The 17,450-nt window shown below is 37.1% G+C and overlaps 1 protein-coding gene across 2 annotated transcripts in view; it reads right to left on the reverse strand.

The window, feature by feature from the left end:
• The window catches only part of RFX3 (regulatory factor X3), a 153,242-nt gene that overhangs the window by 114,421 nt on the left and 21,371 nt on the right, over positions 1 to 17,450 (reverse strand). Inside the window, exon 2 of one of the 2 annotated variants that reach the window (XM_088129961.1) lies at positions 12,798 to 12,867. The exons of the other annotated variant lie outside the window; for it this stretch is intronic. Within the exon in view, the coding sequence (XP_087986087.1) occupies positions 12,798 to 12,846 (49 nt within the window). The 5' untranslated portion in view covers positions 12,847 to 12,867. The remainder of the gene's footprint in view (positions 1 to 12,797; positions 12,868 to 17,450) is intronic. 2 annotated transcript variants of the gene reach the window in all.

Below are 17,450 nucleotides of genomic sequence, written 5' to 3' on the forward strand. Positions count from 1 at the left end.
GATTATGTCTCCCAGTTGTCATCAAGATCTGCAACAGCCCTCAAGCGACTTGTTTTTATTAAAGGATGCAAACTAGTACTGGCAGCCTTGTAACTTTCCAAGCTAAAAACTTTGCCAAGCACTGTATGGAACCCAGGTGGATCTCTGTGTTGGAACAAACTCTCTAGAGGTAGTTCAGACCAAATTTCTGAAGTTTATATCTGCTGCACCCAGAGGTGCCATATAAACCGAATGAATGAATGAATGAATGAATGAATGAATGAATGAATGAATCAATCAATCAATCAATCAATCAATCAATCAATCAATCCCTTCTTAAATTAGAAATGGGGATGGCTAAAATGTTAAACTATTTGTTAAAGCTTCATTGTTTCTCCTCAGGTTTATTTCTACTAATAACGCCTGATGATTTTCCATCCAGTTGGAATAATGTCACAGAACAAAAACTAATGACATATGGATTATCAGCAGGATTCATATGAACCTTGGTGTATGATCATGCCAAATATACACTTCTGAAAAATTAAATGATACTGAGTTCCAGACAGAAGTAAACAGCTTGGCACAGGGAAGCAGAACCTGGGCAACAAAGGATTTTGGAGAAGCATCTAGCTATCTCTCCCTTCTATATTTCCCAATAAAAGATGGCTTTATTCTGGAGTAGGTATAGTACTTTGCCTTCAGCATTATTACAGGAAATATATTCTAAGACATCATACAAGAAATACATTTGGCTATGTGAAACCGGGGATAATAAAATAGTCCAACTTGTGTTATTTTACAAACACATTTGCAAATTTACGTTAGCCCTGGAAGACCAAAAAGCTTTTATATGGTCTTACTTTTTTCAGATTTCAATTTTCTACATCTCAAATTATAGCAAAATATTGTGCAGTGACAGTGAAAATGAGGCACCAACTTATGCAAGATGTCCCATAATGATGGTGTGCATTTTTATTCATATTGCAGTAAAATAAATGGATCTTGGTTTAGTAGATTTCAGGTTTGCCAGACAAAATCAGCTGGATCCAAATTTTCCCCAAATCTTAGGCAATAACAGACTTTGCCAATCACTCTAGACCAGTGTTTTTCAAACTTGGCAACTTTAAGATGTGTGGATTTCAACTCCCAGAATTTCCCAGCCAGCTTTCGCTTTTATATATTACACTTCGGGATTTTCCCTCTAAAATAGATTGAAACAAGATTAATAAAACTGAATACAAGTTATATATTTACCTTATATAGTAGTTTCTAAAATATCTTTTAGTACTGTATATATTACATCTTACATTTAGTGAATACAGGTAGTCCTCACTTAACAACAGTAATTGGGGCCAGAATTTCTGTCACTAAGCAATGCAGTCATAAAGGGCAATGTAACGTGACCACATTGCTTAGCAACAGCAATCCCGGCAGTCCCTGTTGCTGTCGTTAAGCAAGAACCTCATGCGACTGCAACTTGTGACTTCCTGCTGACTTCCAACAAGCAAAGTCAGAGGGAAGCCGGCAGGATGTCGCAAGTCCCAGGCGGTTTGCAAGCAGGTCAGTGGGCGGGTGAGCACTATGGAGTGTGCCCAGGTGAAGGAGGTGGTGTTGCGGCACTGCGCAAATGTGGCTGTGGCTGGGTGTGCATGCATGCATTACAGAGTGCAGGTGGGGGGGGTACCACAGGCAGGCAGGTGCATACTATAGAGTACAAGATCCTTGAGTACAAGTAGTGGGCTCCTTGGCAGAAAAAGCAGCAGGAGCAACTTATTGGAGCAACTTGCAACCTTTCCTGTTGGCTTCCCCATTGACTTTGCTTGTGGGAAGCTGGTAGGGAAGGTCACACATGGCAATCATGTGACCACGGCTTGCTGCAACCATCGTAAATGCGAACTGGTTGCCAAGCGCCCAAATTGCAATCACATGACTGTGAAGGTGCTGCAACAGCCAGAACTTCAAAGACCAGTCATAAGTACCATTCATTCAACGCCACTGCAACTTTGAACGGTCGCTGAACAAGTGCTCGTTAACTAAGAACTACCTGTAGTACTATTCTATATGCCATTTATCAGATATTTGAAAATGCTCAACAAATAAGAAAAAGTTTTAGGAGACATCAAAATGAATACTGGTTTATTACAGCCAATGGAATAGAGAAAGGAGAATCAAAGTTGGAAAACCACAACTTATCTAAAATCACTCTACCAAATAAGATGGGTTCTCCAGCAAAAACAATATCAAGAGGAGATATTACATAAGAATTTTATTTATTTTTGAGATTTATAAGGCCACCCAACTCAAACAGTGCAGGAGGCATAACAACATTAAAATACAATAAAAAAAAAGAAAAAACAGAGAAAACCATATATGTAACAATAGACAATATATAAATACAAAACATAAAATGTAAGATGGTGACCAAGCACACAACAAAACAACCAGAGATGCATTTGTACATTAATCAGGTGTTCTCCCATGGGTTCTGGCTTAGGGTACAAATGACCTTGTACTCCAAGAAAGGAGGAAATCAGATCAACATGAATAATTTTCCCCCTTATCACATTAAAAATGATAATTTGGTGGTAAGTTTTACAAGTTCTCTGTACAAGTAGTTCTCACTTAATGACCACAATAGGGACTGGAAAATTGGTTAAGCAGGGCGGTCATTAAGAGAGTCACCATGTGACCAGACTCAATTTTACGACCATTCTTACAACAGTCATTAAGCAAATAACCACAGTTGTTAAGCAAATCACATGGTCATTAAATGAATCCAACTTCTCCAATGAATGTTTTTTGCCAGAATTCTTGATGACCACGATTCACTTAATGACTATCGTAAAAATGGTTGTAAAATCAGGTCCAGTCACATGACTCGTTTAACGACTGCCCCACTTAACCAATTTTCCAGCCCCTATTGTGGTCATTAAGCGAGGACTATCTGTACAGAGAACTTGTAAGTTATCACTAAATTATAATTTTTAACGTGATAAAAGGGGAAAATTATTCATGTTGATCTATTTTCCCCCTTTCTTGGAGTATAAGGTCACTGAAAGGGGCGTGTGCAACAGTTTGCAATGGTCATAAGTGTGAGTACAGGTTGTAAAGCACTTTTTCCAAGACCACTGTAACTTTGAACTGTTAAACAAATGGTTGTTAAGCGAGGACTACCTATACTTAACATCCTAAATACTAGAGGCTGCAATTGTATACTCCAGTTTTATTCCCTGATGTCACAAAGTAGGCAGAACGCAGCATGTATGAGACACTGTGAGGAGGCTGGGGAACAATGGAATGAATGTTAACCATAAACAATCAAGAGTCAGGAGCCAAGGACTTCCAGGGGAATAATGGTGGATTAAGGACAGCTCTGTTTTTACAAAGCCAACAACCGCATTGGCTTAGAGATGCTGGCGAAAGGTCCAGCTTTTTGGAACCATCTCCAGACAAAGGAGATGACTGGATCACCCACAAGTACTCTTTACAGAGGCTCCCTGTGAAGAGATCGCAGGTTGAGCCTCTGGGAGTTGTGGGAAACACTGAGCCCACACTGTAGCTCAGAGCCTTCAAAAGGACACTAGATTTGCTTTCACTTCCTCTTGTAATTACCATCGGAAATTACTTATTACCGATTTACTTGGACATTAAAAACCTTCTGAAAGGCAAGTTGCTATACACTGAGAGAATTTCCTTCTATCCTGGAAAAGATAAGATTTAAGTAAGTTTAAAGATTAAAAAGAAAAATCTTAACTTTTGGAAACAGCAAAAGGGAATTAAGAATGCCAACTGGGGACAATTAAGGGGCCAGATGGATTTGAAAGAATAGGGTTTTTTAATGGACTGTTTTAAATTTTATAAAAATACAACAGATGATTTTGGACTTAATTGTAAGAAAGCCTATTGTGGGGAAGTTTTGGTTCTGAAAATAAACAAAAGACAAGACTGGGCTTTGAAGGTTAACTAGAGGGAACCAGAGAGTAATTAAAGGGAAAGATGCATCCTAACATAACTTACTATAGACAAATTTACATCTGTTTGGGAACAATGTGTTCAGGACTTATTTTTAAAATTGGATCTAACAGAGGTTATAGAAGAAGAAAAGATTCTACTGAATAAAACAGAAGCTGAGGATTATTTGAATGAGGAGTTTAAAATGGACTTTAAAGAATTGCCAGATTTTTATAATATGGAAGATAAGGAAAAAGATATTGTGGATCTGAAAATGGACTTATAGATGTTTGATTACAAGAGTGACATGGAAACAGAAGTTGTACGGATATACAAACTTTGCTGGCTGATGTTTTAACAATTAAAGGGGATATCAAATTACAAATCAGAACAGTTATTTTACTTTGGATCCATAGAAGGGAAGCATTAAATCTCTGAAGTTGCTTCTAAAAACAGATAGGGAGAAAATGATAAGAAATCACTATGCGGGGCTTTATTTGAAGAAGCGACTGAAGATCAACTCTCTTAAAAAGAAGAAAAAGGCATTCAAAGTGGACTTATTTGACCAGGGTTAAATTGCATAAGTTTTGATTTGGGGATGTTATTATTGGAATCTTTTTTCTGACCAGGGCCGCAAGACGATGTAAAGATTTTTTTTATATAGGGATGAATCTTTTATTTCCTATTATTAGAGAAAGTTAGGGGTTAGTATGTAAAGGGGGCCTATTGGATCTAGTTTAAAATATATATGTTATTACTATTGATATCCTATATACTTATGGGAATAATTTTTTAATGTTTTACTTATTAGAGAAAGTTATAAGTCAAAATGTAAAATAGATTTAGTTGTTTAAGCTTAAAACATATTGGTTATTATTACTGGTACTCTTAATGCTTTTGCTGTGTAAGACTGATAGATGATTTTTTTTAACAATTTGGTTATTGTTTAGTGATGAGAAATGGGAAGAAGAGTTTCTTCTTCTGTAATGTCAGAGAAGGTGTGAAGTTATTGTAAATGCTTATACATCTGAATGGGGGGAGTCACTTTTTATATTTCTTTTTCCTTTTTTCCTCTTTCTTGTTCTCTTTCTTATTTTTTGTTTGTATACCGCTTCTAATTATGTATTAGTTTTTAATTATGTAAAAGTCTAATAAAAATATTACAAAAAAAAAAAAAAGAGTCAGGAGCTGAGTCCATTGGTAGCTTATCTCATTAACAAGCAACCAAATTCAGCTGACAAGAAACCAGGGAAAAAACAATTCAAAACATTCCAAGATTCTCCTCCTCAATAAGCTCACTAATAAATGAAAATTAGAAATTCCTTTTGCAGTTTCCAAGATTCCAAGTTTACCCTTAATACTAGGCTTATTAAGGACACCTAACTAAAATCCATAATTTTTGCTTCCTTGAAGTTGCCCAGCAGTGTGGGGCTTGACAAGATCCTATAAAAAAACAAAGCAAATTTCAATACATACCACACTGATTTCACAAACTTTATAAATCTTTAATTTAAAAGAACAATTTTTGAACCCTGAAAACAAAAAACAAAACAAAACAAAAAGTATTTATTATGTACATAGGAGGACTTCATTACCTGCAGTCTTAGATTCATAGATTCATGGTTGATAAACACAGAATTGAATTCATTATCCATACTAATCCATTTTCCATATACTAGTTTTTGGGAATGCTGCTCTAAGCAGTCTGTCATTTCATGCATCCACAAAGTAATAACGTGGCCACCAGCCACTAAATTTCCCTGTAATCCCAATGCTCTGCAGTGTTTCCATTTATTTCTTGTGAATTTTTGATCATTTTTACTCATTTTCCAGGATCTGAAACCTAACACCATTTCCATAGGCTAGAGATTTGTTACCCTAGGCTGAATACTCCTGAGAATGAAGTCTACTATGTATGTAGAACACCATACCATGACTATATTCGCAAATTAATATGCACATTTCCAACTTATTGCGTCTTGAATAATCTTTTATATCACCTTCTACGGCTCTCATTTGACGTATGCCTTTCAGGCACATAATCATGGAGTTATTACAGATTCCTCATTTTATGCCACATCAATTAACCCTTGACATTTTTTACTAATTTTAAATCCTTAATATTTTGAACCTGAACTTTTTCTTCCAACTTCTAATGTGTAATTTTTTCTGTTGAAATACACTTTTTCTTGGTCTATCCAGTTTCCAGTTTCAGTCACATTCTTATCCTATCCTATCCTATCCTATCCTATCCTATCCTATCCTATCCAATACTTTACATGCATCTCAGGATTTTAGGCATGCATAATAAAATAAAACTCATAAAACATAAACATTAAATCAAGAAATATTCCACAGCAATGGGCCTGCCACTGAGGACCTGTTTTCTGACTCTCTCCCCCTTGACTTCTCACCTTGAGAATCTCAAGGGACTCTCAAACTCCCGTCTTGGTTGGTGCAGCGCCAATAGGCAAATGCTTCCTGAGTCAGAGAGTCCTGAAGGTAACAAGAACCAGACCTGTAAAGGGCTATATAGCTAATAAACAGAACCTTGAATTGGACCCAAAAACATATTGTTAACCACTGTAGTTTCTGCAACATTGGCATTAACCTTTTCTACTGATGTTGACTAGACAGCAGGCAACAGTTGCATTGGACTTTCATAGCTTCTGAATTCCTTTCAAGAGCAAACTGCAAGGTAACATCAGCATAAATTACTGTTGTCAGGACCTCTTGAACCAGAAAGGCCAGAAATGGCACACCAGCCAAAGGTAGGCAAAGGACCTTTTCACCACAGTCTCCATCTCCTGTTCCAACAGGAGCTGTGAGTCCAGAAGGACCCAGAAGATGCAGAATTATTATTTCAGAGGCCCTGCCACCCCATCCAGAGCTAAAATTTGAGGAATTCTGACATCTGAAACCATATGAACAAACAGTTCTCTGTCTTGTTGGGAATTGTCATAATTCTGTTCTGCCTCATCTAGCCCCTCACAACCTCCAACACCGGGTCAAGATTCCCATTATATTTCCTGCTCGATCTTGGGAAGAGATATAAAGCTGGATACTGATGATATTTTCCCCTAAAAGAACAGATGACCTCTCCCAGCAGTTTTATGTAGATACTAACTAAAAAAGGGGAGAGCGCCAAGCTTTGGGGATCCCACACTGAAGTGCCAAGGGTTCAACCTCTTTCCCATACCAACATTCACTGGCATCATCCATTCTACAAGGAGGAACCCCATTGCACAACAATGTCCCCACTCCCAATCCTCACAGACAGTCCAAAAGGGTACCAGATAAAATAATACTGAATGCTACCAAGGGGTCAAATACAATAAGGAGGGGCAAGCTCCCATCTAGAACCCCCAATACATATTATACAAGAGAACTCTGTCCATTTCCTGAGAATATACAGATTAGAATAAATTCCAGATCACCACACAAGGTGTAAGCAAATCTCATTGGATTCTGTCCAATGTTCAAGTGATTTTGAGTGATTTTGTCTTCAAAGTGCTTTGCAAAAAAATGCCAGCAAGGAACTCACCCTAAACAAAGTTCTTTACAATAATAATGATAGTAATTTATTAAATGTATATGCTGCCTGACTCATAGCAACTCCGGGTGATTTATGATTGTTACAACATTTAGAAACAAAGAACAGTACAGACAAGTACTGAAATTCTGTCACCCTTGCCAAAAGAGAAGTACTGAGATTTTATCACTCTCGCCACCACCATAAAGTCCTGAACTTGGGCTCAAACCCATCTTCAATCATATTCATTCTTTGCCAACATCACCCAATGCGACTCTTCTGACATGCTTGCTCTATGAACTCCTCAGTAAACCAAGGAGTTCCCTGGGACTGATATAGAGGGAGAGGCCACCAAGAGCAATCTTGTCGTTCTCCTCAGTTTAGGTCGTATTGTTTGTTTTTCCACCATGCTTCTCTTCTGGCTTCTTTTCCAATAACATTTTCATAGTCCTTCTTTTGTTCTTTTGCTCAAACTTAACTTCTGTTCTTATCACACATACACACCATTCTCCTATTCAATTATTTCATAAACCTAAGATTCCTCCTATTTCCTATATTTGCTCAATCTACACTGAGGCAATATCTTTATTAGATAATTGAAGGTCTACAAAATAGTTCCAAGCTCTTGAATATCCAATAATCAATAATCAGGCATGATGTTTAAAAAAAATAGGGGAGGGGGGGCTAGAAAATACAGGTAGTTCCCAGATTCAGAACGAGTTTCATTCCCAAGGTCTGTCCTTAAGTTGAATATGTATGTAAGCCGGAACAATATTACTGCATAATACTGTATAAGTAGTATTGTCTAATTAACTCGAACCATTGTGTATTTAACTCGAATCATTGTGTATTTAACTCAAATTTTGCTACAATAGGCTCCGTTCTGAACTATGGGTCATCCTTAAACTGGATGTTCTTAACCCAGGGACTAGTATGACGGATGATCAAGCCAAGACTGTTGCTGATTACATTATCCAAGTGAAGGAAGCTCTCCAGATAGGCAAATTGGGTCTTCCTAGATATGGAGGTAGTGCTGGGCCTCTTCCAAAGTTTGCTGAAAGAAACAGTCAAAACTATTTTATCTTTTTTAAGATGTATAAATCCTTTGCAGTTTCTGTCATTTGTACAGCTCTTATGTTTTAACTATTTAAGAAACACTTTAAAATACACCTTCCTTTTCCAACACATATACAAGGCTAGTCTCTTCTTCAATTTCTTTCTCTGGCATCTTGTTTCCTTTCCAGTTAGCTAAACATACTAATGCCTCTAGATTGTGAATCAGTATTTGACAATAATTACTCCCACCACTGAGTTACAGTGCTACTCAACAACTTCTGATAACTGATTTATGACCATAAAAGCCTCCATTATGATTTCAGGTTTAGAATCTGGCAACCCAATTAAGCTATTTAAACTTATTAGCAATCAACAATCATATGCTAAGATGCTAAACTTTGCAAATTTCATTTTAACAAATAATTTCCACCACAAAAAAGTTATAATTCATTATGACAAGTAAATGGTACATAACTTAGAGTTTTCTAAGCAATTATTCAAAAAGCTCAAATTCATTCATATGAAATTGCCCTTAGTAAAAATATAAGACCAATATTTTAAAAAGCAGATGTCTAATATGCAAAAAGGTTCAATTCAAATAAGATGCAATAGTTAAGTAGCATTTCATCATGCCATTGTTTACCATACTGCTTTTTTAAATTTCAAAGTAAAGACAAATCCAAAGGGATCAGTTTAACAATGTAACCATATCCCTAAGGAGGATGAGCCATGAATATGTTAGCTATGTATTCTGAACAGCAAGGCTAGCACTTTGTATAATTTTTCATGTCTAAATATGTACTACATGATCATTTCATTACATCTACTTTCAAACATTACCCTCATCAATTTTCAACTGACTTACTTTTTCTGAGGCTCCCCCTGAGAACCGGATGGCTCCTACTCTGCTGTTGTTTAGAAGCTCTTCACCCAGGCCTTTGGCAAGGGAGAGTGAGACCCCTCACTTCATCACACTTGCATTCTTTTATCTTTGTCTTTTATCTTTGATTGATTTTATGGTAATTTCTTTAATTGTTGTAAGCCGCCCAAGTCATTGAGAGTTGGACAGCATACAAGTTTAATAAATTATTATTACTATTATTATTATTATTAGGAGACAAGCTTTCTGAATCCAAACTATCTTCATTCAAATGATTTTACCATCAGTATCTTAGAAGACATTATTTATGTATGAGCATGGTTTTTTATTGTATTTTAATTAATAGTTATTCTTGTTTTACTGTAAACTGCCCAGAGTTGCTCTTGAGTGAGATGAGTGGTGACTAAATTTGAAATATAAATAAATAAATATAAATAAAAAGTATTTTAAAAGACAGCACAAATTCTAAAGTTCATCTTCATTTCATGGAAATGAAAGAGCACATAGCCCAACATCCAGACCAAGTAAAGATTGTTCATTCATCAAGATCAGAAACAATACAAGCATATATCAGAGGTCAAGAAAGTATGCTTAAGAATCAACTGTTCCAACTGACCCAGCCCAATACATTGACCTTTTTTTTTTGTTTAGAAAAATACATGCTTTATATTCCCAATCTGTTTTTATACCATTAATTTTTGTTTAACCTTGGTTTAAGTATATGTTCCACTACTTGACTTCTTTGAACATCAGTAACACCTTTAAAGGCAATTGACATATGCAAGCCTCAACTTGCCCTGTTTGCTGCAAAGTGCCAAGGTCTTACAACTGAGGTAAAACTACAACATCTTTCAACAATTATTTCCATTTCTCTCTATTACATGTGTTGTTAATTACAAACACCCTTCTGTTGTAAGTTGCTTTCCATTCCCCTCCCTAGAAATACAAGTACATATTGATTCTTTTCAGCAATTATAACAAGAGAACATTATGCACTTCGTCATTAATATCAACTTACTTCCATGTTAATATATAGGTGAATATTATTTAAAGACACTTCCTTTAAACAACTGAAGAATTTGTATTACTAGTTTCAACTTATTATCCTAAAATGCATACTACTTTCAATAGTTAAATTTTACTGCTACTTCTTCTCCTCAGATTGTTAATTAATTCAATTTTGAGATTGCCCAGCTCCTTAATAACTCTGGGCCTCTTACAATTAAAAAAGAAACAACACATATATAAAAAATCATAGCCATCTTGTCCAAAGTACATATTGAATCCTTGGTACCCATCTCAGATGTAGTTTTTACAGGCATTTTTACTATCACTTATTGATAGTAAAAACTATATAGACACAGGCTTCAGTGTTCGCACAAAAAAGCAAATATGAGGGGAAGGCAAATAATGATTTTAAAACTAAAACTAGTAATTGTTCAAAAAACATGCAGGCACATTGCTGTGGCAATCAAAGCTCAAAGGTAATTTCACCATTAGAAAAGCAGGATTGATTAAAGATTACAATCTTGCTAACAAATGAGCAATTTAAAGACCAATTCATCTTAGTACTTAATTGTCAGAGAGAAAAAAAAGTTTGGGAATTAGGCATTGCTGCAAGAAAGCCTTTAAAACTTCTCCTGACTTTGAGACCCTGTTTTAAATATAACAAAAACTCCATTTTGGATCTAGATAAGAGAAGTAAGCAGTTCTAAATAAAAATCTATCTTTTTAATCAGACTGCAAAAGAAATGTGAATTGATTAAAATGTGGGCTTGCCTAATTACTTTAATCATTGACAAACATATAGAGCAATATATGGACAACTAGCTTATCAGTGGCCCCCAGGAAGGTCAATACAGTCCAAGCTGAACCTCCTGAAGTATATTATTAAAAAGGCTACATACTTCCAAAGTGGTCCTCTTAAAAAGATTAATTTTGCCTCTTTTGACTAAATCCATTAAGGTCATGTTTCCTGATAATTTTGGCCTACATGCTATTTCTGTGAAAAATGTATCTCTCCCATGGGCCAGTGTTTACAAACTCTATGGTGGTTTGACCAGAAACCATTGCTGAAATCACTGAGGCCTTGGAATGTCTGAAGTTTTGCAACCTTTTCCAGGAAATTTCAGAAATAACCAGAGCTTGCCTATTCACAGAGAAAGTTCCCACCATCAAACAGAGAATTCTTCTCCAAAAGCAACTGCCATTGAGCCATGTCTTCACTTCTGAATTTGTGTCTGATGCACCTATTACTAGTTAGCCTAGCCAGGTGTCTGAAAACTGGAGCCTCATAGTCCTAAAGAAAAGAGAGCAACCACCAAGATTACTACTATTAAGATGTTCAGCTCTTGGACTCTGCACAGGTTTAAATTAATACTTTGCTACATAAGAATGCCTAGCTAAGATCACAGTTAAGGTACATAGAATGGAAGATATGAAATTAAGGCAGGACAAGAAAAAATTCTCAAATACAAAGCAGAACTATCTAGAAAGGAAATGGGAAAATCCACTTAAATTAGTCTTTGGTCTTAAATTAGTTTTTAGTCTTCTAATTCCTACTTTAAAAGTTGCCCCCCCTTCAAAACAGTAGTTACCAGTTGCTCACTAAGATCCAACTGAATCCCTGGATGTTCTAGAGTAAAAGTTACAGAGCAGGCTCAAAACAATGGCACAGTTCTTTCACAAGTTTTCTCAACGTTTGACAGTTCCTGACCTTCTTTGCTGGTATGTTCTTTCCACTGAATGATTACATCCTGTTTCATATTTACAACATAGTGTTCCTATAACTGTACATTAAACCATGGTTTATCATGATGTTTCAGTACAGTTTACGGAAGCAATGGAGCATTTTTAAAACTCTGCATGACTGGACAAAAATCTTCCTATTTTGACTGTTTAAAACTTCAACATGACTGAGATGAACCAAGAAATCCTTTTCTTTATAAGCTGACAATTCAAACTACAGCAATTAGGATTAAAAACTAAACATGCTTTATCAGTTGATAATGAAAAAGGAAAATAACCCTTATAACCCATTAACTGAACATAAAAAACATGTTTTATAAAATGTCAGCATTCACCTGTGAAGAGCAGTTGAAGTATCTGTTGTGAAAGCAATGTCTAGATACAAAACTTCATTTCATTAGCTTAGTCTGTAAAATGTTTTAGTCATCTACTTTTAATTTGTGAGGGACTAGTAAAAGATGAACAGAACATTCTATCACATATTTGCTTACCCAGTGTGAGAAAAATACATGCTAGACTAGAAACATACAAACCCTAACTCTTCTATCCTTAATGCATAGAAAGGGACTTAACCTCCAGCATATCCAGTTGTCAAAGTAGAAAATGGTGGTGTTAAAAGTATAGCTTATATGTCCCATTGTCACCTACTTGGTGTTACTGTAATAGATGTCCAGAAGGATTGAATGTCCTGAAACATGCCTTCTTCTCCAACAGCAATCTAGATGACAAACAGATTCAGCTTTTGAGCCCATGTTTGACAGAAGCGAGAGTTAGGTACCAATTGTCCTGGAAGGCTAGCTAAATTGAAGTAACTGCTGAATGCAGAATGTTTTCCATCCCAAAAGTGCTAAATAGGAATGTTCTCTCCGTCCCAGCAGTGACAGAAGATATACTGAATTACAATGTTGGTAAAGCAAATAAATAATTTGTTACATATTTTCTCAAGCAACTTGCATTCCAACGATATTTTGTCCTCCCAGAAAACAATTTTGTTCATTTTTACAGCTCAGAATTTTGCTCCATAAAAATATTGTGAAATTTAGCTGTATTGTAACCTGCATTGAGTCCATTCATATCAAAGTCCTTAGCAGTAAATGCCCCTTCTTTCTTTTGGTACAAGAACACAAACACCTAAAATTATTTTGATTTTAAAAAGCCATTAAAATTGGAAAATGAAGTAGTGTTCAAAAGAATTCAAGTATAAATCCTTCTGAGCTTATAACAACCATTTTTAGTCTTTCCTTTTTGAAACAAAACACTCACACGGCCAATGTACAATTTCAAAATGGAGTAAAACAGAATTATTTTGAGCAGTGTTATTCCAATGCTCTTCCAGGTAATTTTATTGGGACACTGTCTTCCATCTCAATCCTGGGTTTTTTTAAGTAAAAAAAATTGCTGAATTATCTGCTGGGATAGGGGTGGGCAACTGCTGGCAAACAGAAGCAGCAGTAGAGTATATAAATGACTGAGAAGCCATTATGGACATTAGGTTGCTGTTGATAAGACACTGAGATAGGATGAGGTGTGCTGTGTGGGATCTGTGAATGGACTGGATTCTTGTTGTAGAACTGGTGTCCTTGCTTAACAATTGCCCTGTTTAGGAACCATTTGAAGTTACAATGGCAATGAAAAAGTAACTTTATAACCAGTCCTCGCACTTACGACTGTTGCAGCGTCCCCACAGTCACATGATCGAGATTCAGGCACTTTGCAACTGGCAGACATTTACAACCATCACAGCATACTGTGGTCACGTGATAGTCATATGTGCACTTCACAGCTGGCTTCCAACAAGCAGAGTCAATGGAGAAACCAGCAGTACAATTTCATGTCGTGGTCACGTGATGTCTTGCTTAACAACCATGTTACTTAGCAATGGAGTTGCTGGTCCCAATTTTGGTCGTTAAGCGAGGACTACCTATATAGGTCTGATTGTCCAGTTTCAGACAACTTCACAGGCCCAATCCAAGCTTTCTGTTTTTGTGTTTTGCATTTAGCTTTAAAGCTACATAATGAGGTTCATGGTTTGGGCCTGTTGTATATGCATTTTGTGCCTATTCATGTTCTGTTGATGTTGAGCTCAGGGTACATGTTAAAAAAGCAAAAGTTCTTTCTGGGTCGGTTTGGCTGGTGGTTTCTATTAAGAGCATTAGCTCTTGTTTTGTTTTTTGTTTTTGCTTTCCTTATCAGCTGCTAGTGCACTTACTTAAATACTGATATTGCTGACACAGCTGACAAAATAGTATTTTGTTTTATTCTTTTGTTCCACTGTTGTATTTTAATGAAGGCTGCTCAGACAGTTACGCAGCAAGAGCAACCCCCACTTTTTTTTTTTTGCAGCTAGCACAACCACCCCTATGCACTGCTCAGAAATATTTAAAGTTTCCAGAACATGACAATGGATGGGGCATTGAAGCTAACTGATGAATAAGAGAGAATTAATTTAGAGTTTTGTTCCACTTACCAGAACACTTGAGCATAATCAACTCAAATCTTCTGACTTAATGTTTCAACTAAGGTGCTTGGTTCCAAGTTTGAAACAAAGTATGTTCTCCATTTCATCCACACTCCTATGAGGACACTTTGCTATTTGATAAACAGTATACTTATCAAACCCTATTTTATAAACATACTCAAGTTTTGGTAAGACAGTTACTTAGCATGTTACTTTTCAATCACTGTATTCTGCAATCATTGCTCCAAGTACAATAGTTACACTAAATCAAGGAATTTACATGTATACATGCAGAATGAAACAACCCATCTGAGACTAAAGTAAATGTTATGTAAGACAGACTATGAGTGAAATATATAGAATCAAGTTTAACTACTGAATGCATAGCATCAACAACAACATATTTGGCAGAGCACAGTGGGACATGTCCCAGTCCAACAAAATTTATACCCTAGGAAACAAGACGAAGTGCATTGAGATAAACATTAAAAACTGTGTTTGTCTCAGTTACACATGCAGAAACTGCAATTCTAGGTATACTTACTTAAATAAATTCCAGTGAAGTAGTGGGACTGCGTCTGATCAGAAAAGCACAGGACTGAAATTTAGGCCTAGCTACAAGTTTAGTTTGTCATAGGAATAAAACTATTGTGTTAGCTGTATATTTTTAAAATCTTAAATACAGGACAAATCTAAAAATCCATTTATATGGTACCTTGCCTTCTTTTCTGACAAAGTAGCAACAAGTGCTTCTTCCTGTGGAGATTATATTCATGCTGGAGCATTCCATCACTACAGCAAATAAAATTGTAACTGTGAGAAGAACATTTTTCAGGTGTCAGAGATGAACCTGCCGAGATGCCTAGCATGTACCATTCTTTTCCAATACGTAGCTCTATCAATCTTACTACAGAGTTCATTAATCTACCTTGTTATTTTTCCTAATAAGTTTATACAATGAAAGCATCCCCTGGCAATTTACCTATACAAGCAAAGCAGCTGCGGGCCTGATTTAACCACAAAGCCAGCCACATGGATCACTGCACAGGTAACCAATTTTAGCTTGCCCAGGATCACATTTCAATTGGACCTGATTCTGAGCAGGGAAGCCTTATTGCTTATGCTAGCTTTACATTCAGAAACCTGATTTTCCAATCATATAACACTTGAAGCTGAAATTGTAGCACTAGCCAGTACTTATTAACAACATTAATTCCTTTTAAATTCTGAATGCCAGACCAGACTTCGACTTGATCCAGTTCTATAGACTGATTTTTTCCAAGTCTTGCTGCAAGGTATTTAAAAAAGAAAATATTCTTCAATTCAACATTGAATACTTGTGACTTCATGGCCATATCTGCATACTTTTCTTAGCAACAATAAGTGCCTCCACTTGGATTTTTCTTTTTTTTCTTTTTATTTCCCAGCCTAGCCTACAGCACAGATATTCTTCATAGGTCTCCCACCCTACTTTTTTTTTTTTTTGTGCCTTCAGGTCAGTTTTTTACTCCTGGCAACTGCCTAGACTAATCCCTGCTGTTTTCTTGGCAACGTTTTTCAGAAGTGGTTTACCATTGCTTCCTTCCTAGGGCTGAGAGAGAGTGACTGGCCCAAAGTCACATAGCTGGCTTCATGCCTAAGGAAGAACTAGAACTCACAGTCTCCTGGTTTGTAGCCTGGTGCCTTAATCGGTACACCACACTGACTCTCCATCCTATTAACCAGATCCAACCTGCTTAGCAGTCAAGTCCAGACAAGGTCAGCTAGGCACTGCCACATTCTGAGACAATCACATACTAACTGCTACATCATAGGATGGGCAGTAATATACAATGGTACCTCGGGATACGAATGCCTCTACTAATGAACTTTTCGGGTTACGACCAGCTTCGGCCGCAAAAATTTACCTCGATATGCGAACTCTGCCTCGGGGTATGGTCATTTTTCCGCTCTGACACGTGGTCCGCAGCCATTTTTCCGCCCCGACACGTGGTCCGTGGCCGTTCTCCTGCCACGCCACGCCCGACCATTCTCGCGCGGCACCCAGCCATTCTCCCGCCGTGCAGCGCTCGGCTGTTCTCGCACCGCGCCCAGCTGTTCTCGCGCCTGGCCGTTCTCGCGCGGTGCCCAGCCGTTGTCCCGCCGCGCCCGGTCTTCTTCCCGCTGCGCTGCGCCCAGCCATTCTCCCACCCCTGACGTGTGGTCCACGGACACCAGAATGGATTAACGGTAATTACATTGAACCTTATGGGAAAATTTGCTTCGGGGTACGACCAAATTCGGAGGGCGGAACGGATTAACCGGATTTACATTGAACCCTATGGGGAAATTTGCGTCGGGTTACGACCAACTCAGGATACGCCCAGAGTCACGGAACGCATTAAGTTCGTATCCTGAGGTACCACTGTACTGTGTTTTTAAGAGCCTAGTTTTAATAATGTAATCCTGTTCATGTTTCCTCTAATGCAAGTCCAAATGTGTTCAATGGAGCTTACTATACAGTATATATGATTAAAACTGTATTGCAGCTATACTACCAAACAATCACAGCAAGTTATTAGAGAAATACCAATAGAACATTTCCAGGACTGAGTCACCAACAGGAAACTAAAACTGTGTCCTCTCCCTTTATTTATAACTCTCTCACATTTCATAGGAACATGGTCTTCTCAATAGCTAAACCCAGGATCAGGAACCCTCTGTCAAATGAAACCAGGCTACTTCCAGCTCCATTGTCCTTTTGCCAATAGGCAAAGATGTTTTTATTTAAATCAGCTATCTGCTGATGTTTTAATTTTATATTTTACATTTTACTGTTAGATACTTCGAGCACCAGAATGAAT

This window comes from Python bivittatus, unplaced genomic scaffold, assembly GCF_059951505.1.
Source record: "Python bivittatus isolate LINGU-HERP-01145 unplaced genomic scaffold, Pbiv_v1 ctg000850_np1212, whole genome shotgun sequence".
Classification (NCBI taxonomy): Eukaryota; Metazoa; Chordata; class Lepidosauria; order Squamata; family Pythonidae; genus Python; species Python bivittatus.